Raw genomic sequence first — 24,430 nt, 5'->3', positions numbered from 1 at the left:
CTCTCCTGCCAGTAGGAAACACACACACCAGCTCTGACTACATTAGTAAGCATGCAAAAACTGATTGTGGTATCAAATACATGTTCATAAGAATACACATCAAGTAGTTTCAGCACAAACCAACACCTCTCCGATAAAAAAAACGACAAGAAGCGAAAGAGGGAAAAAGTATTCAGACATCACAACTGGATCGTAAACACACAGCCTTGTTGTGTGTGTGACCTTAGTAGGTTCCTTTTTCTTGATATATCTGTTTAGTATATACATGCAGAGAGGAAGGATAGAACCCAACCAATCCTGATTCTGAGTACTTGAAACATCAAATTAGCTGATATGAAAAAGAGAGAGAGAGAGAGAGAGAGAGCATAACAGACATACAATAAAATACATAAAGGAAAAAAAGACATCTTGCTTGTTTTGGAGGTATTGTATGTCCTCAATCAAAGCTCAATGTGCACAAGCCAGCAATGAGATTAAGAATGTAGGAGAGGTGAAAACTAACTAAGTAATAAACTAACTAGCTGACTAGCTAACCAACTAACTAACTAACAAGCTACCTAACAAGCCTAGCAATGCGTGCCGAGTGAATGACAGGTGAGCAGGAGGCCAGGGGACAGCAGGTGCCTGTGTTAAAGTCAGGTGGAGCTGGCCCAGCGCTGCCTCAGGGTGAGGGAGAGGGGGGGGTGCAGAGGGAGGACGGGGAGGGAGGGTAGGCCGGCAGATGCCCCCCCCCACCCCTGTCCGTCCAGTGTGATGAGTGTGTGTGTGACTCTCATCCAATCAGGCCTCCTCATTCCGTCGTCACCATGCTCCACAAACACCCGCAGCAATGTTCGTTCGTCGGTTTGTTTATAGTTGAACTGAAATGAGGGGCGTCGTCGTGGTTCCTCTGGAATCCCAGAGACACGTTGAGAGAGGGGCTGGTGCATCGTGGGTAAGGTGCGTTGCGGGGGGGGAGAGTGTGGGGCGGGGGTCCTCTAGTTGAGGACGGTGGGCGGTCCGTCGGGGCGTCTTGTCTGGACGATCTTCTGCTTGGGCCGCGCCTCGTCCTCCTCCTCGGCCTCGCTGTCACACACGTGGACCACCACGCTGGGGGTGGACTCTGTCCCCGCGTGGAGCTCATACTTATCACCTGGAGACAGGGAGGGAGGGAGGGAGGGAGGGGGGGAGGGGGGATGGAGGGAGACGGGGAGGACAGGAGGGGGGGGGGGAGGGAGGGAGGGAGGGGAGGGGGAGGGAGGACAAGAGGGAGGGAGGGAGGGGGGGAGGAGGAGAGGAGGAGAGGAGAGAGGTAGTGAAGGAAGAGACAGATAGGGAGGAGGAGAGATGGGGTAGCAGAAGATAGAAACATTGTTGATCAGTACTATGACACATCAGAGCTGTCCATCCATCCATCTACCTCCCTCTCTCCTGCCCCTCTCCCTCAGCTGCCCTTTCCTCCCTCGCCCCCCTCTCGGCATGTGCTGGACTGATTGGTTAATACAGACAGACACTAACTCATGTCAGCATACTGGCTTTGACACAGAGAAAATATCTGTGCGTGTAAACAATGTCAGTAGTGTTGAGGTCCAGATGTCAGGACTAATGTCCGTTTGCTACGATACCACAGCATTCAACACATTCCACTGGCTGGAAATAAATATTACATTTAAATAATAAATATTACATTTATTACAGATAAAAACCCAAGATACACGGAACAAGATATGCAATCTTCCATCTTGTTCTCAGAGGATTCGGTAACACAATGCCACTCGCGCCCCGAGAGAGACACAGTGAGAGAATATACGCACACTGATTGTATCAGGGTTGCCGTGGCGACCAGACAGGCTAGGCAGGGTTGATAAGATATTTCCCATACTACACTCTGCTGTCTGTCTGTCTGTCTGTCTGTCTGTCTGTCTGTCTGTCTGTCTGTCTGCCAGACAGACAGACAGACAGGGCTGTTCCCGGTGGGGGTAAGTCCTTAGCTAATGGTAGCCAGACGAGGGCGCCAAAAAGCCACGAGTCTGAGCGACCCGGAAAAAAAAAGCCAGTTTCCCTGAGGCCTCCTGTTTCCATGGTAACAGTAGAACAAGACAGGGCAGGGTTGAGCAGGAGTGTGTTGTTGTGAATCATGTTTAGAATGTTTTCTATGATGCTTCATGTTGGGTGGGGCGGGGGGCGGTGAGGGGAGGAGGAGAACAAGATGAAAGCCGCCTCTAATTGTAGAGGCCAAATGAAATGTTTTAGCCTTCGATCCATCTTCCAGAATTTCCACACAGTAAAGATGATTCAGGTCAAGTAAAGCTGAAAGGCAGAAAGACAATACCAGGGCAATACCCCAGCTCCAGCCCTAACCTCAACCTCAGCCTCAGCCTCAGCCCTAACCTCAACCTCAGCCCCAGCCCCAGCCCTAACCTCAACCTCAGCCTCAACCTCAGCCCAAACCCCAACCTCAGCCCCGACCAAGACCCAGCCCCAACCTCAGCCCCAACCTCAACCCCAGCCCCAACCTCAGCCCCAACCTCAGCTCCAGCCCCAGCCCCGACCCAGCCCCAACCTCAACTCCATCCCCAGCCCCGACCCAGCCCCAACCTCAGCCCCGACCAAGACCCAGCCCCAGCCCCAACCTCAGCTCCAGCCCCAGCCCCGACCCAGACCCAGCCCCAACCTCAGCTCCAGCCCCAGCCCCGACCAAGGCCCAGCCCCAGCCCCAACCAAGGCCCCAGCCCCAACCAAGGCCCAGCCCCAGCCCCAACCTCAGCCCCAATGCCAACCCCAGCCCCAGCCCCAACCTCAGCCCCAACCTCAGCCCCGACCAAGACCCAGCCCCAGCCCCAACCTCAGCTCCAGCCCCAGCCCCAGCCCCGACCCAGCTTGATGTGGAGCTGGTTGACATTTGTAAAGGTTACTGCAGTCTGAGTACAGATACTACAGCCCTGTCTGGACTGTCTGTCCTGTGTTCCTTAGCTGGGAGAGATCACTCCTGCACTCCAGCACCACTAGGAGGAAGGCTATACTCTTACACAGGACATCCAGACCCACAACCACACTAACCACACGACCTGTCTGTGTGTGTGTGTGTGTGTGCGTGTGTGTGTGTGTGCCCACCTGGCCCCAGCTTGGCCACAGCACACAGCAGGTCGTAGTTGATGACGGGCGTGGCGTCCTCACTCTGGCTCCACCCCACGGGCGGAGAGGCGGGCGGCGAGATCAGGAACTGTTTGACAGGCTGGGGAGGGGCCAGGTACGACTTGTCTACATCCTCCCCAGTGTTCTGGACCTGAGGGAGGAAGAGATGGGGAGGAAGCGAGGGGGAGGGGGAGACAGAGAGCGGAAACAAGAGAGAGAGAGAGAGACGGGGAGAGAAAAGAGAGTGGAGGGGTTAGTACGGTCGGCCTCTGGTGTACAGCCTAGCAGTACTGTAGGTAGGGAAGGGCATGGTGCTGTCTCTCATGAGCACTGCACTAAGTACTGCAGATGACACAAACAGCTTGTCCCCTCTGGAACACACACTGGGCTTACCTGCTGTGCCAGAACATGCAGTAACCAGCATAAACAAACAAACACACACACACACACACAGACTCACAGACTCACACAACCCATAGTCTGACACACACACACAATGGCAAAATAAAATGGAAGCATACACACACTCAAATATATGATCATGAGATCAAAATACAGGCTCATAAGAATCTCAGTGTTACAGTATTACAGAGGAACAAGAAGGAGCTATTGGTTCAGAAATAGATCACGTGTGTGTGTTAGACAGCTGGTACTGAGGGCTGTGAGCACGCAGATCGACTATCAATGTGAGTGTGTGAATGTGCGGCACGTAATTCTGCTCTCAGAGAACACACTGTGTGACTACATTTAGTCATTTAGCAGCGTTTAGCAGCATTTAGCAGACTACTGTATGTAGAACTACCCTGGCTTTCCTTCCCCATGTCCAGGTCCTGCTGACCTGCTTGACCCCCCGCCCGAGACCAGCCAGACCCCCCCCCCCTTGACCCAGCCAGACCCCCCCCCCCCCTGACCCAGCCCGACCCCCCCCCCCCGACCCAGCCAGACCCCCCCCCCCTGACCCAGCCAGACCCCCCCCCCTGACCCAGCCAGACCCCCCCCCCCCCTGACCCAGCCAGACCCCCCCCCCCCCCCCCTGACCCAGCCAGATCCCCCCCCCCCTGACCCAGCCAGCCCTCCAGCTCTCACCTGGGCGAAGTAGAGTTTGAGCTGATTGCCGTTGAACTCGGTCTCGTGCAGCTCGATGCGAGCGCGTGCTGCGGCCTCCGGCGTGCTGAAGCTGATGCGCACCCTCCTGAAACTCCTGAACATCTGGAAAGAGATCTGCTCGTCGTAGACCCTGAACAACGCCTCGAAACGCTCCTGGAGACACAGAGACAAGAAGTTGAAGGTCAAACCTGGGATCATCAAACCCGATTAAAAATCAATTCACGATTTTTTTTCTAAACATTTTTTCATAAAAAAATAACAAATAAATTTACATCACAATTTTTCTTTATTTATCGTTTTTTACATTTTTTATTCGACTTGAATTGCTAGAAGACTGAATTGCAATTCAAATGTGAATTGATTTTTTCCCCCGCCCTAGTGATCATCAATTAGTTAAATCCAGTCGAGTTTTATTTGTGTGGCCCTTTTTACGAGCAAGGGGCTTGTAAAAGGGCTTTTGCAGAGTGCTTCAAATATGCCCATAGACAGGAGCTTAAAACCAGCCTAAACCCTCAATGACGACAAGGGAAAACTCACAGAATCTCAGAAACAGGAAAAATGGAAGAAAACTTTGAAGGGGAAATTCAGTAAGCGATCCCCTCCTCCGAGACGGTTGTTGACACAGACATGTGCAGACCATAGGCTGAATCCAATTATGTAATAAGCATAGAGATAAAAGTAACAATTTGCAACTGAATTACTCAGGCCTGGACAAGGTTCAGTGAACACACATTCAGTAGAACAGTAGAATTTGTCCTTTATAGACCCGCTACAACGAGGCTGCAAGCAGACCCCTAACCTATTCACAAACCAGTGCGAACACACCCACGCATACACACACAGACATACACACACAGACATACACACACACACACACACAGACATACACACACACACACAGTATATATTGGACCTTGAATCGGGGTTAACAGTAGGTGACAAGACAGTATTAATCATTCAGCCGCCGGCTATCTTACACGGTCTCCTTTATATGGACGGCAGGGGTGTCACATGTCATAGCTGCTCCTGATAGCACCTGTCCTCTACAGTAACTCTGATGGGACATCTGCTCTCTGGACCATCTGCTGTATGAGGCCCTCCTGGATCACATGGATGATTTTCAGGTGCAGGTCCAGCCTCTGTGTATAAACTCTCTCCTGTTATCCCGTAGGGATGTCCTGAGATCCTGTGTCTGGAGGGTTTTGCTGACATCGATGGAGGTTGTGTGACACTGAGACAGGCTTCTATGCCAGTGGGCCTAACATGGCTGGCTTCTTCTGGTCTAAATTTGATTTCCACTTCTCCATTCTCATGTAGTCTTGATGCTATCTTTGCGTCTTTCTTCCGTCTCTCTCTCTCCTTCTTTGTTCCTCTGTATGTCCATCTGCTGTCTTACGTTTCTGCTTCCCTCTCTGTCCTTCTGCTTATTCCTCTGCTCCCCTCTTTCTCTTTCTCTCTCCTTCTCTCTCTCCCTCCTTCTCTCTCTCTCTCCTTCTCTCTCTCCCTTCTTCTTTCTCCTTCTCTCCTTCCTTCCTTCTCTCTCCTCTCCCCCTCTCTCTCTCTCTCTCTCTCTCTCCCTCCTTCTCGCTCTCCTTCTCTCTCCTTCTTTCCCTTTCTCTCCCTCCTTCGCTCTCATTCTCTCTCCCTCTCTCTCTCTCTCTCTCTCTCTCTCTCTCTCTCTCTCTCTCTCTCTCTCTCCTTCTCTCTCTCGCCCTCCTTCTCTTTCCTTCTCTCCCTCCTTCTTTCTCCTTCTCTCCCTCCTTCTCTCTCCTCTCCCCCTCTCTCTCTCCCCCCTCTCTCTCTCCTTCTCTCTCTCCCTCCTTCTCTCTCTCTCTCCTTCACTCTCTCTCCCTCCTTCTTCCTCCTTCTCTCCCTATCTCTCCTTTGCTCTCTGGGCAGAGTGACAAACCCAGCTGTGAATTCAATCAGTGCTATCAGTTGGAGGCCTAGAGGAGTAGGAGGAGGCTAGCTGGTCGATACATGTCTGGTCCCCTGCAGTCACCAAAGACACAGCAATCAGGAACACTATTCTTCTGCTCCATTCCCTTCCTCCCTTAATTCTTGCCCAAGTGAAAAGAAAGGAGGGATGAAGGCCATTAAACAAGGCTTTCTTTGACAGGTCTGCCTGCCTGTCTGTCTGTTTTCCTGTCTGCCTGCATGCCTGTCTGTCTGTCTGGTTCCAGGTGTGTGACGGTTTGGGTGTCCCAGATTAGGAGTCAGATAAAGAGAGGGTCAGATTACCCAGCTGCTACAGTGGAAGAGGGTAAGCTGCAGAAAGTGAATAAGCTGCTTCCACCAACCCTCCCCCTCTTCCTTCCGTCCCTCCTCTCCTTCCTCCCCTCCCCCCTCACCTCCCTCCCTACCTCCTTTCCTCCCCCCATCCTTCCTGCAGGCGAGGCTCAGGTGATCCTACAAGGTTGGCAGACTGCAGGAATAAAGGCTTCAAATCAAGAGCTACCTAGTTTTCCTCTGCTCCCATACGAAACGGTATGTTTGCTAGAACAAGCCGACAGGACCTTGCTTCATAATAACTTCTCCCAGGAACTTGAATCTCTGTGTGCACATAGTTTGGATTTATCATTCCACACTTGACAGACTAGTTCCATGCTCCAAAGTGTGTAGTCAAACTTTGAAAGTATAAATGGATGAAGGCACCAGATTAGCATCGTTTCATCGTGCGATTCAGCTGACAGACTCTTGAGTGTGACCCAGAGTGCACCGGCAGCAGCTGATTCCCTCGCCCAATCAAGGCAGTCTGGCCCTGCCATGGGCTTCTCAGGTCTGCCGCACACACACACCTCATCAACAACCACAACCTACCGCACAGACAGCCACACAGCCAGCCAGCCAGTCACACAACCAGTCACACAGCCAGCCAGTCACACAGCCAGTCACACAGCCAGCCAGTCACACAGCCAGCCAGTCACACAGCCAGCCAGCCAGTCACACAGCCAGTCACACAGCCAGCCAGTCACACAGCCAGCCAGTCACACAGCCAGCCAGCCAGTCACACAGCCAGTCACACAGCCAGTCAGTCACACAGCCAGCCAGCCAGTCACACAGCCAGCCAGTCACACAGCCAGCCAGTCACACAGCCAGCCAGCCAGTCACACAGCCAGTCACACAGCCAGCCAGTCACACTGCCAGCCAGCCGCACAGCCAGTCACACAGCCAGCCAGTCACTCAGCCAGTCACACAGCCAGCCGCACAGCCAGCCAGTCACACAGCCAGTCACACAGCCAGTCACACAGCCAGTCACACAGCCAGTCACACAGCCAGTCATACAGCCAGTCACACAGCCAGCCAGCCGCACAGCCAGCCAGTCACACAGCCAGCCGGCCGCACAGCCAGTCACACAGCCAGCCAGCCACACAGCCAGTCACACAGAGCCGACCTAACAACTCATCATCATCCATCAAGGTGGAGAACCTGCCTTCATCATCCTCCATGGGCCCAGACGGATGATGCTAATATTATAAATGTGTCATTCAAGTTTCTCTCAAATTTTATTTTGATGGAAAGATAGATGTATGGATTGCTGAACAGACTGGCTGGTTGATTGTTGGATTGATTTCGTTATTTTCAATCTTTTGGAGGGAGCGTGGGCAAGTTGTGACTGACATCGTAATACAGCGAAGGTGGTTGTTAGGAGTGAGGAGTAACGCTACGTCACACCCACCCTGCCTACCTGGACGACAGAGACACGGTGGTGTACGACCTGTGTGTGTGTGTGTGTGTGTGTGAGTGTGTGTGTGTGTGTGTGTGTGTGTGTGTGTGTGTGTGTGTGTGTGTGAGTGAGTGAGTGAGTGTGTGTGTGTGTGTGTGTGTGTGTGTGTGAGAGTGTGTGTGTGTGTGTGTGAGTGTGTGTGTGTGTGTGTGTGTGTGTGTGTGTGTGTGTGTGTGTGTGTGTGTGTGTGTGTGTGTGTGTGTGTGTGTGTGAAGAAAGGGATACGAGAGCGGTAAGGACACACTGTGTGTGTCGTCAGGATGGAGTGGGCGCTCTGAGAAAAACAACAACAAACTAACTACCTTCTGTTACACATGCTTCTGCTCTGGAGTTAGTGGGGTAAAGTGAGATCATGATTACATCATGGCGGCATAATTGAACAGTGGTCTACAGTTCCGTTGCGTTCCAATGTTATATTGTGATATAATCACAATTGTATGAATTGTAATATATATTATAGTGATACATTCATTTGGCAGACTCTTAAATACAAAGCCACGTACAGAGGAGGATTTGCACCTTCAACCTTATGTTCTGCAGTAATACACTCTAACCACTGAGCTATACCCATCCAAAATCCCCCCCCCCCCACTCCCCAACGCCCACATGGTCAATGCTTCCGAGATTTCGACGTGATTCTAAAAGAGCAAGTCTTTTTCTCCAGGTGTGGCTGTTCCACCAGATCATGTTCTGTTGGTGTGATCAGCGACTGAGCAACAACAAAGCCTGTTTCATCAGGACAGTCTCTAAGCCTCCAGCTTCACACAGTGAATTTTCCATGAGCACCACTCAGCCACCAGACCCTGGGCCACCCGGACAGAAATAGCTTTAAGACAGCACTGGCGAAAGACTAAGTGATTCTTGTGACTTAATACTTGAATGTATTAAATTTTGCTTAGTGATTGGTTGAATTGTTTCTGCCTGAATTACGTGCTCCCTCTGAGATGAAGCGTCAGACAATCACTTAAATGACTAAATGACCTAACTGAAACGTTTCACCTAACAGGAAGGGAATATATTCCTCAAATATAATAAACATGAGCTGTATATCATTTCATATACAGCTGGTGCCTCCGTGTGGGAGTCCACCTGACACACCTTCCTGTTTGAAGTCGTATTTAGGTTCGTTGGCGTGTTAGCTGTAGCCTAAAGGTGCTATAGCGATTATGGTCTCGATGTTTGCCAAACGGACCCAGACCTGCTGTTATGAGTAGTGAAACACATCAGACTCCATCCCTGGTTGGGGGCGGGACCCTCCTTGACGGGAGCAGGGAGAGCTGGGATTGGGGGAGGCAGAAGGTAAAAGGAAACAGTTTGTATTTACTCCAATGTACTCCCGTCCACTCAAACACTGTGTTTACGTTGTAACCTAAGCACCCGTGGCACATCACTAATTCATGTCCTTTTTCATGGGCGGAAATCCTGATGGAGGAGGAGGAGGAGGAGGAGGAGGAAGAGGAGGGAGGGTCTGGTTACACACGTTGACAAGCGGCCCTGCTTATCAGCCGTCGCCCGTGCTTCCTGTTGTGGCCTTTCTGTGTGCGTGAACGCATGTGTACGCGTGCGTGTGTGTAAAATGATGTGACAGGTACAGCATTCAAAATCCAATCATTTTTGAAGGACAGTGGAAAGCCTGTCAAGAAAGACTAGTAAGAAAGACGAGTCTATAACACACACACACACACACACACCCTGGCTCTCATTGGTGAAGGATGGCAAATGAAGGGTTAGAGAAGAACAAACTGTATCCAATCACACCGTATCTCTCCCTGGAGCCCCTGGAAACACAGGTGTACATTCGCTACAACAGGAAGTGAATTAGCTACTTCCCTAGCCACCGCTAGGCTAGTGGATCCTGTTACTGCACTGCTCAGTCCCTGTGTGTCACCTTTATATAACAGCCCGCAGGGAGGAAGGATAAACAGAGACAGAGGAGAGCCAGGCTAACAGTCACGCCGCGCGGTCATCTTTCAGCAGATTGCCTTCTGGGTAATGAGGCGTTCATTTTCCTGACGGTAATGGAAATGATGTCATCGCCGTGACGACGGGACACCGCTAAAGCTCTGACTCACGCCCCAGCCGCCCGGGCCTCGGAGACAGGAAACGATTAGATGAGAAACGCCAAATAAGCACACACACACAGACATACACACACAGGCACACACACACACGCATACACCTGAAAACACACGACTGTATTTATCAACATGTTTCACAGGAATTAGTCTCTGTGGTTTAGCCTCTGTCCTTTAGGGGAGATAGGGGCAGGGAGAGGGAGGGGGTTCTGCGAGAGGAAGGGGTTTGTGGAGAGAGAGGAGGTGTGGGAGATGAGAGGGATGGAGAGGAGAGGATAGGGAGAGAAGATCAGTCGATGGTGTTTGAGAGGTTGAGGTAAAAACACGACAAGCTTCTGCTAAGTGTCCCTGTTATGTAAAAGAAGGATTATATTAGTTTAGTTTATCGTAGAGCTCAGTGATTATTAACAAGCTCAGGGTCATCCTGCACTTCTAACTGAGCACACACACACACACAGCCCCAGCAGGATACAGTGAAATACCAGGACAGTATTCTGTCTGTGTACACCCAGCGATGCTGCAGCAGTTTAATTAACAGTTTTACAAACATTGTTTGTGTACAACACACCTGCACTCGAATATGCTTCAGATCTGCGCACCACAAAGAACTGATGAAGGAACATGTGAGCTCGAGTGCTTTGCTATCAGCAGGGGGGAAAACACACACCCTTGATCCTTTCTATGGGTTTGATGAAAGCACCACACAAACCATAACACAGACACACACCCCTATAGATACTAGGAGATCCAGTCTGTGAGGCAGAGTGCTCTGTGATCCTATTTGTTCACAGTAGCGTTGCATAATCTGCATTTAAAAGATCTGCCTGTCTGTCTGTCCTATACTAGCTGTCTGCCTTCCTGTCTTTTTGTCTGCCCTATACTAGCTGCCTGCCTGCCTGCCTGCCTGCCTGCCTGCCTGTCTGTCTGTCTGTCTGTCTGTCTGTCTGTCTGCCTGTCTGCCTGCTTGCCTGCTTGCCTGCTTGCCTGCTTGCCTGCTGCCTGCCTGTCTGTCTGTCCTATCCTAGCTGACACACCAGATTTTCTGAGAGAGTCTCAGCCAGGACTGTTTGGACTGGAAACAGCTTCACACAATCATATAATCACTCCTACAGTACCCTGACTCACTGTCTGGGAAACAACAGTGTATTTGTGTGTGTGGGTGGGTGTGTGTGTGTGCATGCGTGTGTGTGTGGGTGTATGTGTGTGTGTGTAAGCAGTAAACACCCAATCATAACAAGTAGTGACAGTCCTGAGTGAGCACGTCCCGCCCCCCCCCCCCCCCCCCCCCAGACTGCTGGTGTCCTTGGATGTGTCTGTCAGTGTGGCCCAGGTCAGCACACCTCAGCCCGGGTACTGGGCCCCTGGATCAGTGGGGCGTCATGCATCCTGGACATCCTGTTCCTGGTGGCTTCTGCTTCCTGTGAACAACTGACAGCCTCCAGCTACTGCCAGTGACATACAGCCTGTAGCCCTTCATTATCTTGACAACAAATATAGCCATTACATGTCTAGTCCAGACCAAGTTGATTCAGCTGCACTGGTCAGGACCAGCCAAGCCTTCTATACTACTGTATTCCCCAGAGCCCAGACTAGCCTAGCCCAGCCTAGTCAAATCAAAATGTATTTGTATAGCCCTTTTTACACGCAAGCATGTCACAGAGGGCTTCACCTATGCCCATAGAAAACTTCCCCTCAACCAACCTAAACCTTCAAGGAAGACAAGGAAAAACTCCCAGAAAAATTGCAGGAGACCTAGTCTCTACTACTGTATGCCCCAGAGCGCAGACTAGCTGAGTCCAGCCCAACCAGGCAGGGTGAGGTAGAGAAGGGCTTGGCCTGGGCTAGGGCTTGGCCTGGGCTAGGGCCTGGGCTAGGGCCTGGGCTAGGGCTTGGGCGGGCTAGTCTGGCTGGGATGGGCAGATTCCTAGTCAGAACAACACCCCAGCCTATAGCGTAGGCTATAGGCTGGGGTGTTGTTCTGACTAGGATGGATCGATGGGTCAGTGAGGAGAATATTGACCTGTCTGGCCATCCCCTGGGGGTCACAGCATTCATAGGATAACTCTCCGCCATCATCACCATCTTCAGTCAACAACATGCATACAGAGCAGACACAGTAACACACACAAGTACGCACACACACACCCTCCACAGCAAACGTAATCCTAACTGCCACGCTATATACAGTATTACATAAAGTGACTGTGAGGTGTGGTGAGGTTCTCTCACCTTACACAGCTACAGCTTCTGGTTTCCCTCTCTCCCTCTCTCCCTCTCCTTTCTTCCACCTCTCCTCAAGCCTGCCTCCTCTCCTGAAACTCTCCTCTTTTACTTTCCTCTTCTCATCTAGCCCTCCTCCCTTCCTGTTTTCCTTGGCTCTTGACCTCAAGTCTAGCCCTCATCCCCTCCTCCCTTCCTCTTCTCCATACCCTCTCATCTCCTCCCCCTCTATTGTGGCCCTCCTTTCAACCTTCGCATTGCTCTTCCTGTCCTCTCTTCTCATCCAGCTCTCTCTCTCTGTTCCAGTCCTCTCTCTCTTCTCTTCCAGAACTCTCTCCCCCCTTCCTGCTCTACCCCTCTCCTCTCCCTCTCCTCTCTCCAGGTCCCCTCTCTCTCTCTTCTTCCAGTACTCCCTCTCCTCTCTTCCACTCCCCTCTCTCTCTCCTCTCTTCCAGAACTCTCTCCCCCCTTCATGCTCTACCCCTCTCCTCTCTCCAGGTCCCCTCTCTCTCTCTCTTCTTCCAGTACTCCCTCTCCTCTCTTCCCCTCCCCTCTCTCTCTCCTCTCTCCCAGCCCTCCTCTCCTCTCGCCGTCGTCCTATTAACTGTCACCAAACACCCCGAGCAACAACAGTAGCAGGAGAAGACGGCGTCGTTGGCGGACGTTGTCCTAACATTTAGGAGACACCTGAGCCCCGGCCCCTCGCTAGGGTTACCATCCGTCCCCGCCTGCCCTGTCTCCTGAGTGGGGGAGGAGGTACACCTGAGCCCCCTGCTCCGTATCAGAGACCCAGGCCCTGGGCCACTCCACCTGCTAGTAGGGATCAGGTTACCTACCTGTACAGAACCCGATCCTGTCCCCTATTCCCTTCTCTCCCTCTCTCTCTGCGCTACCTTCAACTGACGGAACCACACGCTGGATCTCCACAGCCTCACAAGCCCAGAAGGGGATGTTGCGGGGCTGTAGAGCAGGGCCCCGGGCACAGGACCTGCCTGTCTGCACAGGTGTGGCCCTAACGACGAGGACAAGAAGGAGAAGTCATCTAGCTAGGGGTAGACAGAGCTTCAATTCTGAATCAGCCTTTAAAGCTGGTGAAAAGACTGGTTTTGGAGGTAGTTCAGAACAGAGAGAGAGAGAGAGAGAGAGAGAGAGAGAGAGAGAGAGAGAGAGAGAGAGAGAGAGAGAGAGAGAGAGAGAGAGAGACAGACAGACAGACAGACAGAGACAGAGAGACAGACAGAGCTAGAAAGAGAGACATGCTGATGCTAAAGTCAAGTGATGTTGGTGAAGGTGTTTGCTGACAGAGAGCTGTCTGTCTGCTGACTCACTGCCGTGGTGGGAGCTGATGTGTAGTAATGTGTGTGCCACTACTTTATGTTTGTGTTTGTGTACTACAGTGCTGTGCTGTGCTGTACTCGTGTCCAGTATGTATGTGTGTAGCATTTGAACTGTGTGAAAATAGCTATGTTTGTGTATGTGTGTGTACATATACTGTACATGTGTGTCATACCTGCTCTCTGCAGTGCTCCTGAATGACCTTGACATACAATCTGCTGATGATGCTCTCTCTTTCTGTAGATAATCACTCTATGACCTCACACACACACACACACACACACTAATATATCCATCGCCATCCCAGGTTTACATTAAAACTGGTTCGTACTGAGTGGGAGACCTGCATCAGCCTGGCTGACTGAAAGCACACATCTCTAAATGCTCGGTATGCACAAAGGCTTTTTACTGAAACCTGGAACCCCATTCCCCTCCATCCCAAACTACATTCACCCAGAATCCCTTCCAAGCAAGGTCCTGAACCGGCCTTTATCATCTCTCATCAACATCCACTCACCACACTGCCCATCTGGAGCGTGCGGAAACCATTTCCTGTAGGCGTTTGGGTTTCAAACTTTGCTCCAGAAATTGGCACACCAGAACTGGAGAAAGGTTTCCTACATTGATCCATGTTTGGCAAAGTACAAGCGTGACGGATGAGTATACAACAAAACTGCATCTATCACAGAATCTATGCCCAGTACCATCACACACACACACACACACGAAAACACAAACACAAAGTAGTCACCCCAGTCTAATCAGTTCACCCAGATCCCAGAGGTAGGAGATGAGATTATGTTGTGGTGGTCTGATTCTGAGATATTAATACAATCAGATGAGTTGACCCTTCCTGAACCAGCCGAGGAAAACAGACACAAGCTGGCAGCTGACGGAGCTCAATCAGAACCCTCCCCACGTGCTCTAATCCCTCCCCCTCCCTGTCCCCGGTCTGTGCCAGAAACCAGGATTAGTCCTGCTTTTTGTGCCATCCCAAAGTCAACACACTCAACCCTCTCAGCTCTGCGTGGCCCCGTGCCCACCCGACTCCCTCACCCCCCTCACCACAACTTGTTTCAGGCCGCGACACAGTGCAACTCTCCCGTCCCAACTCAGCCCTGGGGAAGTTATGGAGTGGCTATAGGTTGGTTGAGGTGGGTTGGGGGATGAGGTTGTTAATGGTTAGGGGTGGTTAGGGGTGGTTATGGGTGGACATGGGGTGGGTATGAGATGGTTTGGGGTGATTCTGGGTTGGTAGTGGTTATTCGGTAGTTACGGGTAGTTAGGTGAGTTTATGAATCGTTATGGTGTCGTTATGGGTGCTTATGGGTTATTTATAGGTGCTTATTGTCTCATGGAGATATTACAAACGTTGTTAGTGGTTAGAGTTGGTTATGGGGTAGTTAAGCATGGCTATGTGTGGTTACAGGGATAGTTGGGTTAGTTAAGGGTGGTTATGGAGTGAATTGTTCAAGGTATTTATAGGGTAGTTTGGGGTGGTTACAGAGTTGTTTGAGCGAAGCTTATGGGCTAGTTAGGGAAGCTTATGGGTTGGTTAAGGTTAGAGAAGATTATGGGCTGGTTGAGGTTAGAGAAGATTATGGGCTGGTTGAGGTGGCTGTTTTCTGGTTGTATAGGGATGTTTAAATTTGCATGAGAAGATGTGATGGAAACATGAAGAAGAAGATATGTTGGACACATGAAGAAGAAGATTGTGAAAAAGTTATTTGAGATGGCTGCTCATTTTGAACATAAAGTGGATTAATCGATGGCTCTCTGTCACTCTCCCTCGCTCTCTCTCTTTCTCTTTCCTCCATAATGACAGACAGCCAGTCGGCAGGGAGAAAATGTTCTGCCAATTAATTTTTGTAAAAGGTTAATAGGCTCTGGGACCATCTGCGTGACTTTCGAAATAACCACTCTGCTAACGCGTTAGATGGTGCGCACGCCGCTCACACAGATCCGAGCCTTGAAATCGGGTACCTGCATTGCCGAGATGGGGAGGTGGAGAAGGAGGAGAGGAGCAGAGAGGAGACAGCCCCTCACTGCGTCTATGCTTCCCTAACACTTTGTGTGTTTCAGCATGGACCATCTTATCCCGCAATCCCCTCCCCTTTACATTTACGTATGTAATTTGCGCACGAAAACGGGTCCGTGCTGGCACATAAGAGATGAATACCGCATGCAGTGGAAGTCTGCTGCATGCAGACTACCCCCCTCTCCCCCTCCCGTACCCCCCACTTCTGCAATCCAACAAACGTCAGTCAGATAAAATCATGGCACTGGGGTCGACCATGCGCATAAGACATGCATCTTAATGAACTGCGGTTTCATTGATAAAAATGTCTCCTCTCAATGGGGCTGCGTTGTAGGTCAACAATACATGCACTTTCAGGACATGCAGTGAGAGAACGACTTCGGCTCACAAACATCTGACATAGGGGGGCAAAATGTAATTATTAAACGTGCGGTTTAGTCAAACTATACCTGCATTTTGTCGGATGTAAACACTTCGGTGTCTACTTCGCAGGCGATGATGGTTACCATCTCCAGTTTCATATTTATTGATGGCATTCCCTTTCGTAGCTGAGAGAAAGATTGATAAAATAAATTCTTTCGTTGCTCTACACTGATCGTCTTCACAAAAGATGCAGGTTATTACAACTCCAATGAACGGGTTTGGGACGAGGAGCTGTCGTGTCCTGTCCTCACTGACTGCACTAGTGCGCTATTGAAAGTGATGCAGCAGCAGCAACCTCTCTTTCTCTCTCTCTCTCTATCTCTCTCTCTCTTTCGTTCTCTCAACACAACGCGCCCGCGCTCCCGTGCAGAGCGAGCAGAGCAGTCACATTCGCGAGCGCGCCAAGATGCGCGCGGCCTGGCACAACATTGACGTCATTACCACCCTCATTTGTTCATTCGCGCAACGCCATTGGTTCTTTTACCCCGATCCACTTGTGTTCGTCAGTATGTGCACGGGGCACTGCAGAATGAACAGTCCGGTTCTCTCTGCTTTCATTATTTTCTATAAATCCATTATTCTCTTATTTCACCTGTCAATACAGCAGTAATCAACGGGGACATATCTGAACATGATTTTCTGAATGAACAGTTACAAATCAGTATTTTAGAGAGATAGACCTACAGCAGCTATATGTGAAATCCTATAATATGACGTTACTCAGCGTTGTGTTTCATCGCGTGATGGTCAAAATGTTACCCTCTAAAATCCTGACTGATTTATGAACTCCTACTCCAGTCTTTCTGAGCCATGATTGAGTTCATTATTCAATGTTCTTTCAGGAAGAAAGAGAGGACCTACCACAGCACTGTAAAGATCTTTTTGAACCACTCACACCTGGCCCAGAGTGGCTAATTAGCGTGAGGAGGATCTATTTACATAAACAGTAACTTCCATGAGCTAGGCCACGTGCACTCTGCTCCTCAAGTACATGATCACTACAGAGGCCGCGCACCCACGGCAAAATACAGTAGGCCTAGTGTCATATTCGCAACAACTGCTCAACGCTGTCTCATATTCACGATGCGATGTGAAATTGTTCTCGAGCTGCAAATCCAATCGGTCCAAACTTCCAACGGTCAAGACTGCATGACCACTTATCCCTCTGCCAGCTCAGTTTAATTATTGGTCAGCGAAGAAAATAAGTCTCATAAGCTCCTGTCATACTGGCTGCTGAAGGCAGAGAAGGGCTATTTATAATTTCGATCTGCACGCCACAGTCCATGACACAACCACAGGACAATGATCAGACGCACGCACATTGAGCGATATGAATACAGACGCGTGCATGCCGATTTGAACTGGACGATATTACAGGCTCCGGAGCAAGTCTGGCAACGCAAAAGTAGCTTTGAGTAGGCCTTCCATTCTGTATAGTAGTATAAATATCTGTAGTAGTAATCAAACTGTAGTTACATTGGAGGGGCTCGGGCTATGCTACAACTGTGTTCTATTGTTAAGACCACGAGCCCCGGTTTAAAACAGTCAGAGTCAACACATCGACATCCTGTGCTAAGCTGTAGAGCATAGGCTCACGAGAGCGGACCTACATAAACCCTCAACAAGCAAAATCAACCCTCTTGATGTTAAATGCACTTTTCTGTGCAGTCATGCTGTGTGAGCCAATAAGTCAGCGTGGAGCCCTGATACCATGGCGATCAAACAGCAGCAGGATGGATGGATGCAGCCAGCCCTGGGAGCACCAGGCTCTTAGTATTCCGTAGCTGGGCTCTGCAGAGGAACACAGGAAATCAGGGCAGTGGATCATCATGCTGGTCTTCCAAGTACGCATGTGCGCAAACACACTTGTGAACCCACACACACAGGCATACACACACACACACACACACACACAAGCAGGCAGGCAGGCAGGCATAAACACTCATTCATAGCCAGAGCACATCCAGATGATACAGAGTTCTCACATAAACATGTCAAGCAGGATGAGGCCAGTTACAATGCGGGATAGATCAGACGAGGGCAGATGTGTCACTGGCTTGTTGTGTGATTGTTGTTGTTGTGGAGCAGATGTGGGTTGAGGGGGGGGGAGGGAAGGAAGGGCAGGAGGGGGGAACGTGAACCAAGCCCTAGGCACAATTACACCCCCACCTCCAACCATCGGGCCTCTGCCCACCATGCTGCCTCATTTAGCCCTGCCCAGCCCAGCCTACCCTTGCCCAGCCCTGCCCAGCCCTGCCTCTGGCACCAATGCAGCTGGCATAATCTAGGCCAAGCTATTTATATAAACAAACAGGGAGCCAGGGGGAGCCAGAGAGGAGAGGACCAGGCTGACCAGGTGCAGTGGACAGCAGGCCAGGAGGCGTGTCAGAGAAATTAAGGATGCAACCTTTTATTCTGTATAAAATGATACTATGTTCAGCATTCCTTGCAAGCAGAAAGGGGAACCTTACCAAGTGAACTCTAGGCATCACCAAGCTTATGTAAACATGCAGACTTCTCTTAACTGAGCATGCCATAAATTAGCTGAATCTTTGGTAAGCCTGGCAATTTTGTAAACTTCCACTCGGAGACGCACACACACACGTGATTTTTATGGCTTCTGCACAACGCATCATTCATACACAATTCATGCACTCAAAAAATAGCATTTATATACATTCATTCAATGAAACGGACAATCTCACTGTTTACACTTAGTGACAGCAGTTCCAGCATACCTCTACGGACATGAAGAGTAAATGTATGGTGTGTCGATAAATTAGCCATTTAATGACAGTCCAGTATGGTTCAGGCTGGAGAAGAGGAGGATGAAGGGATGGTGAAAAGGAGGATGAAGGGATGGAGAAGAGGAGGATGAAGGGATGGAGAAGAGGAGGATGAAGGGATGGAGAAGAGGAGGATGAAGGGATGGAGAAGAGGAGGATGAAGGGATGGAGAAGAGGAGAATGAAGGGATGGAGAAGAGGAGAATGAAGGGATGGAGAAGAGGAGGATGAAGGGATGGAGAAGAGGAGGATGTCGAGATGGAGAAGAGGAGGATGAAGGGATGGAGAAGAGGCAGGTGAGAGAGGGAGACGAGATCCATCTATGTACACACGAGTAGATGACCACCCAGCTCCACCGGTCATCCTCAAACCAGCTCAGATGGTCAGACAGACACACACACACACACAACGATGCATGCCTGGCCACATCAACACGTGCACACAAACACACACAGACACACATTCACACACGCATACACAAACACATCCACATTCCCAAACGCATCCACAAACACATTCACGAAAGCATTCAAAAATCCAAAAGCATCCACAAGCACAAAAGAACGTTGACAGTGTTACAGTGTTCTGAAAGATAGAGTGTGACATTGTCTGAGGCAGACTGACAGAGAGAGAAAAGGAGAGGAGGGGAGAGAGGGGTGGAGACAGAGAAATGAATAGAGTGTTCCCCTCTCTCCTGCTCTGGTTGTTAACACTAAGAGGTACCTACCAAACCAGAGACATTTTAAGATTAGACATTTCTATAGAGGAAGAGGAGGGAGAGGAAAACAAAATTAGAGAAGAAAATAGGTAAATGAAACGAGTGAAATAAAGATATTAAAAGCAACAGTAGAATAAATAAATAGCACTAGGTGGGGAGAGAGAGAAATCGTGAGGGAGACTAATGCATAATTTTGCTTTTTAGAAAGACTCACTGGCAGCCAAACAAATAAGAGTAACCGCTCTAAAATACCGTCAATAGTCCTTCTCTCCAAAGGACAATGACAACAGGATCTGGGTATGTTTGGCTTCCAAGAAATGGAGGACCAATCAACGTGTTCGACCATGTTGATTGGTCGACCAAGGCAAGTATTTAATCACACTGTTTCCTCATCCCTCTAGACTGGTTCAGCTCTTTTATTTAAGTCTAATGCACCATGATCGGAGCTGTCTGATAGCCAAAACCTGCCAATAAAATCGGACCATTCCTGTGGTCTGTCTCTGGATAACAAGTTCAGTAAATTACACTTTTTCTAGTATTGTGCAGTCTGATTCTACCTGAGAGACAGACAGACAGAGGAGGGAGCATAATATGAAACATCCTTGTTATACATAATAGAGAGCACAGTGTGTCTGTTCACCTTTGACATCATTCATGTCCATCTGATTCCCCCACAGTGTGGTGAATTAAAGACCTCCGTATTTACATACAACTGTATGAGGGTTAGAAACCCAGTCTGAACACCTGAGGTAGCCAGGGTTAGAAACCCAGTCTGTACCTGGGGTAGCCAGGGTTAGAGAATCCAGTCTCTAAACCTGGGGTAGCCAGGGTTAGAAACCCAGTCTGTACCTGGGGTAGCCAGGGTTAGAGAATCCAGTCTGTACCTGGGGTAGCCAGGGTTAGAGAACCCAGTCTCTAAACCTGAGGTACCAGTGGTCAACAGCACTGTAGCAGGGTTGTTCAAGGAAATACTCTCGTCTTACAGTAACCTTGCTTAAGTGTAATCCTGGGACCAGGAGAAGGTCCTCTGATCAGGACTGTTCCTGCTCAGTGCTCCCAGCAAGAACCAGACTATCACAACCACACAGGCCGCCCGAGGGACGGGTAAACTCTGCAATGCATCATGGGTGACCTTCAGCCCCCTGTGTGCTCCCTTACGTTTCCCCGGGGGACAAAGACCCAGAAATAGATGGTCCTCTTGTCACACACACACAGCCCCTCCTCTTCAGTCTCTGGTGGTCTGGTGTAGATGGAGAAAAACACCAGCGACAGACCTCAGTCAAAAACGCATCTTGGGGAATTCCTGCTTTGGCCTAGGTGTCAGCGTTTTGGTCCCAAAACAGTCCACAAGTCAAATTTCCATCTCAACCTAGCTGTTGTAGGCACTACGAGGAAACACACAGTTTTTTTAAAGTTATTTTTCAGCTGCTCTTATTGCAGTTACAGAGAGAGCAGCACTGCAAACACCACTCGTTATCCTGCCGGCAGAGAGGACAGAGGCCTGGACGACCAATGCCTGACCTCCAGCATCAAGGAGGAGTATGAGTCTTCTATTTCTACTCTGCCTCGGAGATACTCGGAGATACTCAGCAGAGCGATACACCACAGATAAAAGAGAAGTGTGTCACTCGTTTTGTTGTTGCTGCTGTTGTTCGCTAATGCAGGACGGATGAGAAGAAAGCTTTTTGCAGCGCCCCCAGTCTCGCTCCTAAAAGCTCCTGATATAAAATATATAATTTAAAAACCCAGTGCACGGCGACTCTCACTGCACAGCAAACTAGCTGATTTTCCATGGCAACCTAATACTCTTAACCTTCTAGAACCTTGCATGGATGTTCCGTGTGTCTATGGGATGTTCTGTTATTGTTGAGACTAAGCCCAGGGCCCTGAGACATGATTCTGACTGGTTTTTAGAATGTAGGTTACTTTGTTCTCTGTCTCTCTGTCTCTCTACCTCTCTACCTCTCTCATCCTCTTTCTCTCTCCCTCTCTCTTTCTCTCTCACTCTCTCTCTCCCTATCTCCCTCTCTCCTTATCTGTCTCTCTCCCTCTCTCTGTCTCTCTCCCTCTCTCCTTCTCTGTCTCTCTCTCTCTCTCTCTCTCTCTCTCTCTCTCCCTCTCTCTTCCTCTCTCCCTGAGTTGAGGACTTGAGGCGGAATCCAAAGCGGATTTAACAAAGGAAGAGGGAACATATGCCTGTATGAAATGCCAGGCAGGTATGTATGACACTTATGTATACAACATGAACATGGGCTGAGAAAATCCAGCCAAAGATTTGTGGTCCAAAGTGGTATGTGTAAAAAATACAATACATAATAATCTATGCTTTGGTGCTTGTGATTGAGCAACCAAACACTCACTGATCAGGATAATGACATGTTCCTTCTCTGTGTACAACCTAGATTGGATTTTGAAAGTTTAAATAAGTGTTGAGGGTTTTATTTTTAGAGCAGCAATTGAACTGTACAGTGAACAATCACATTGACATTCAGTTACTGAGGGTGGGTGAGGGGGCGGAATTTCCACTTAAAAGAGAGAGAGAGAATCCTAATGAAGCCAGGACTCAGAAATGAAGGAGAGGGAGGAGAGAGAGAGGCAGGAGGGGGGGGGGGGGGCTCAGTTACTGCTAGGAGCAATGGGTGTACAAACAGAAAAACTCACAAAGCAGGAGTGATTCATTTAAAAGGATTTGTATCCCAATTTTAGACTCCTTGCCTTGTGTAATGAGAGTATTGGTATGTTTGGAGACAGGGAGATAGATGTAAAGAGAGAGAGGTATGGTGAGAGAGAGTGCCTCTCTTTCTCTCTCGCCATTACACAAGGCTGGAGAGAGACAGAGAAAGAGAGGTAGAGAGAATAAGTGAGAGAGAGCAAGAGAGAGAGAGAGAGAGAGAGAGAGAGAGAGAGAGAGAGAGAGAGAGAGAGAGAGAGAGAGAGAGAGAGAATAGAGAGGGAGAGTGAGAGAGGATGAAAGAAACAGTGAGAGAGGGAAACAGATAGGGCGAGTGAGGGAGTGTGAGAGTGAAAGAGAGAAGGTTGCTCAGCTTGCCAGCTGGAGGGATGGATGCCACTGAGGTGTAATTGGATTACAGGGGCAGAAAATGAAGTGTTTATGCCTTCCCTCCTCCAGTAAACCAGGGCCCATCTCTCCCCCTTTGGAGTGGCAGATGAAGGTGTGACACTCAGTCACATCATCAGAGCTAAAAGAAACGCCAGCCAGTCACCACGAGGAGGGGGGGCGTGTGTGTGTGTGAGGGGGGGGGGGGGCGCAGGGAGGGGTCATGGGGTGGAGGGGGGGCATACCATATCTCATATCTGGAGAACACCCACATCTCGCGCTCACACACACACACAAACACACACACACAGGAAGTGACTTCTCCGCTTGTCTCACCCACTGTCGCTCCTCCTCAAACACGGCCTCGTGGACGCCGCAGGCGAACAGAGCGGTGGGCAAGTCGCTCACGTCCATCATCTCCAGGGCCTCCTTGTGTTCCTCCTCCCCAAACAGCATCTCTTCCTCCTCCTCCTCCTCCTCTGGGTCGCTGCTGTATTTTTCAGAGCCATTGCTCCAGGCCTTCACCCCCTCCCGCAGCATCACCAGGCTGGCAGGGGGACAGGGGGGCCGGGAGCTGGAAGCAGGGGGCTGATGGGGCTGGGGCTGGGTCACGGGAGGCTATATCAGGGGAGTCACAAGGACTTGGGGGTGGGGGCAGGGTTAGGGTTACAGCAGCTGGCACCAGCAAGGGAAGAGGAAAAGAGAGGGAAGAGGACCGAGGATATCTGGGAGAATCAGATCAAGCAGATGTTTTAACTCAGTCTGAAGATAAGATAGTCTGTGATACTTTCCTTAATAGGTGACTTTCTTTTGGTTCGTGAGTGTTCAGGACGTCTTTTTCTATGGCTCTGATCATGAGTATTACAGTAAACATCACACAGGGACTCTTCTCTCTAGCGCCACCTGGCGGCGCGTGATGGAACGGGCGCTAAAGTCAGCATGGGCACGTCAATGTTTACAATGTTATAATCGGTTATTATGGCCTTCACGACATGTTGTGTATCAAATGTAGAGAAAGGTCGACGTGTCTGTTAACTTCCTTGTCAACAATTTGGTTGATTGACTTTACATATGCTGTCTTTATGTTATAAGGTAGAATGTAACGTTACTTACAGAAACCTTAATGAGTGTTCACAGACAGCAGACAGATTCAGTATAGCCCTCAATCCCTCCCTGAGGATCTCTACAGTCTGTTAACAATTATAATGATTATGAAGACTATGAAACACAGTAGGCTACGATGTGTCAGTGCCTCACCCTATTCTAAAGCCTGCACTGTCTAGTCTTGGCTATAACAGATGATAGACGACATACAATAATTGTATTGTGCTAACAGCGATGAAAACATGATGTTGGTAGATCAGAGCGAGAGACGGAAATTAATAAGCTTATCTGCGGAGCTGAGCTGAGCCGCACGTAGGGCAACAAACTCTCCACTTAATGTCAAAACGATATCGAGGCGTCACTAAATCAGACGAACCCTTAGGAGTTTCTCATGTCAAAACGATTAAGTATTAGGCCTGTACAGTATTTGAAAACTATCAAACTACATATATTTGACTGTTTAGTATACTTACCATTGTCAGACAGACAAACAATTGCAGCGTGGGATCTTATTTTTACGAAGAACAATTAACTATTTTCACCATGCACGATGGTTAGTATGAATATTCAGAAAATAATATTGGTTTTGAAGTTTCCTTCAGATGCAGTCACTACATTAGACTACTGTATGCTACAGTATGTGACGCAGTCTACGACATAGCCAGTCACACCAGGGTGAGGCCAATGATAAAGGCCGGTAGATTGTCCGCCAATGGTGATCGAGCA

General features: G+C 49.6%; 1 protein-coding gene across 7 annotated transcripts; it reads right to left on the bottom strand.

The window, feature by feature from the left end:
- Positions 1-841: 841 nt before the first annotated feature.
- On the bottom strand, positions 842-24,316 carry rcan3 (regulator of calcineurin 3). 7 transcript variants are annotated; one of them, XM_067242622.1, is made up of 6 exons: positions 24,178-24,316; positions 23,714-23,790; positions 22,937-23,325; positions 4,201-4,374; positions 3,094-3,265; positions 842-1,132 (listed from the first exon to the last, which is right to left on the bottom strand). In XM_067242622.1, the coding sequence occupies exons 3-6, from the start codon at positions 23,138-23,140 to the stop codon at positions 978-980; spliced, it is 705 nt and encodes a 234-aa protein (XP_067098723.1). In that variant the 5' UTR covers positions 23,141-23,325; positions 23,714-23,790; positions 24,178-24,316; the 3' UTR covers positions 842-977. The 7 variants fall into 7 exon arrangements, with proteins under 7 accessions (XP_067098723.1, XP_067098727.1, XP_067098724.1 ...); XM_067242626.1 differs by having other exon boundaries at positions 22,937-23,275; XM_067242623.1 differs by lacking the exon at positions 23,714-23,790.
- Positions 24,317-24,430: the final 114 nt, after the last annotated feature.

Source organism: Osmerus mordax, chromosome 9 (genome assembly GCF_038355195.1).
Source record: "Osmerus mordax isolate fOsmMor3 chromosome 9, fOsmMor3.pri, whole genome shotgun sequence".
NCBI classification, from domain to species: Eukaryota; Metazoa; Chordata; class Actinopteri; order Osmeriformes; family Osmeridae; genus Osmerus; species Osmerus mordax.
This window is presented reverse-complemented; position numbering and strand designations above follow the sequence as displayed.

Bases quoted from the DNA above. Each gene is read 5' to 3' on its own strand.
- rcan3 (XM_067242621.1), bottom strand. The intron at 4,375-22,936 runs GTGAGACAAGCG...CTGTGTCTCCAG, and splicing joins TTGAGGAGGAGCGACAGTGG to GAGCGTTTCGAGGCGTTGTT. The intron at 3,266-4,200 runs GTGAGAGCTGGA...TTCCTCCCTCAG, and splicing joins TCAAACTCTACTTCGCCCAG to GTCCAGAACACTGGGGAGGA.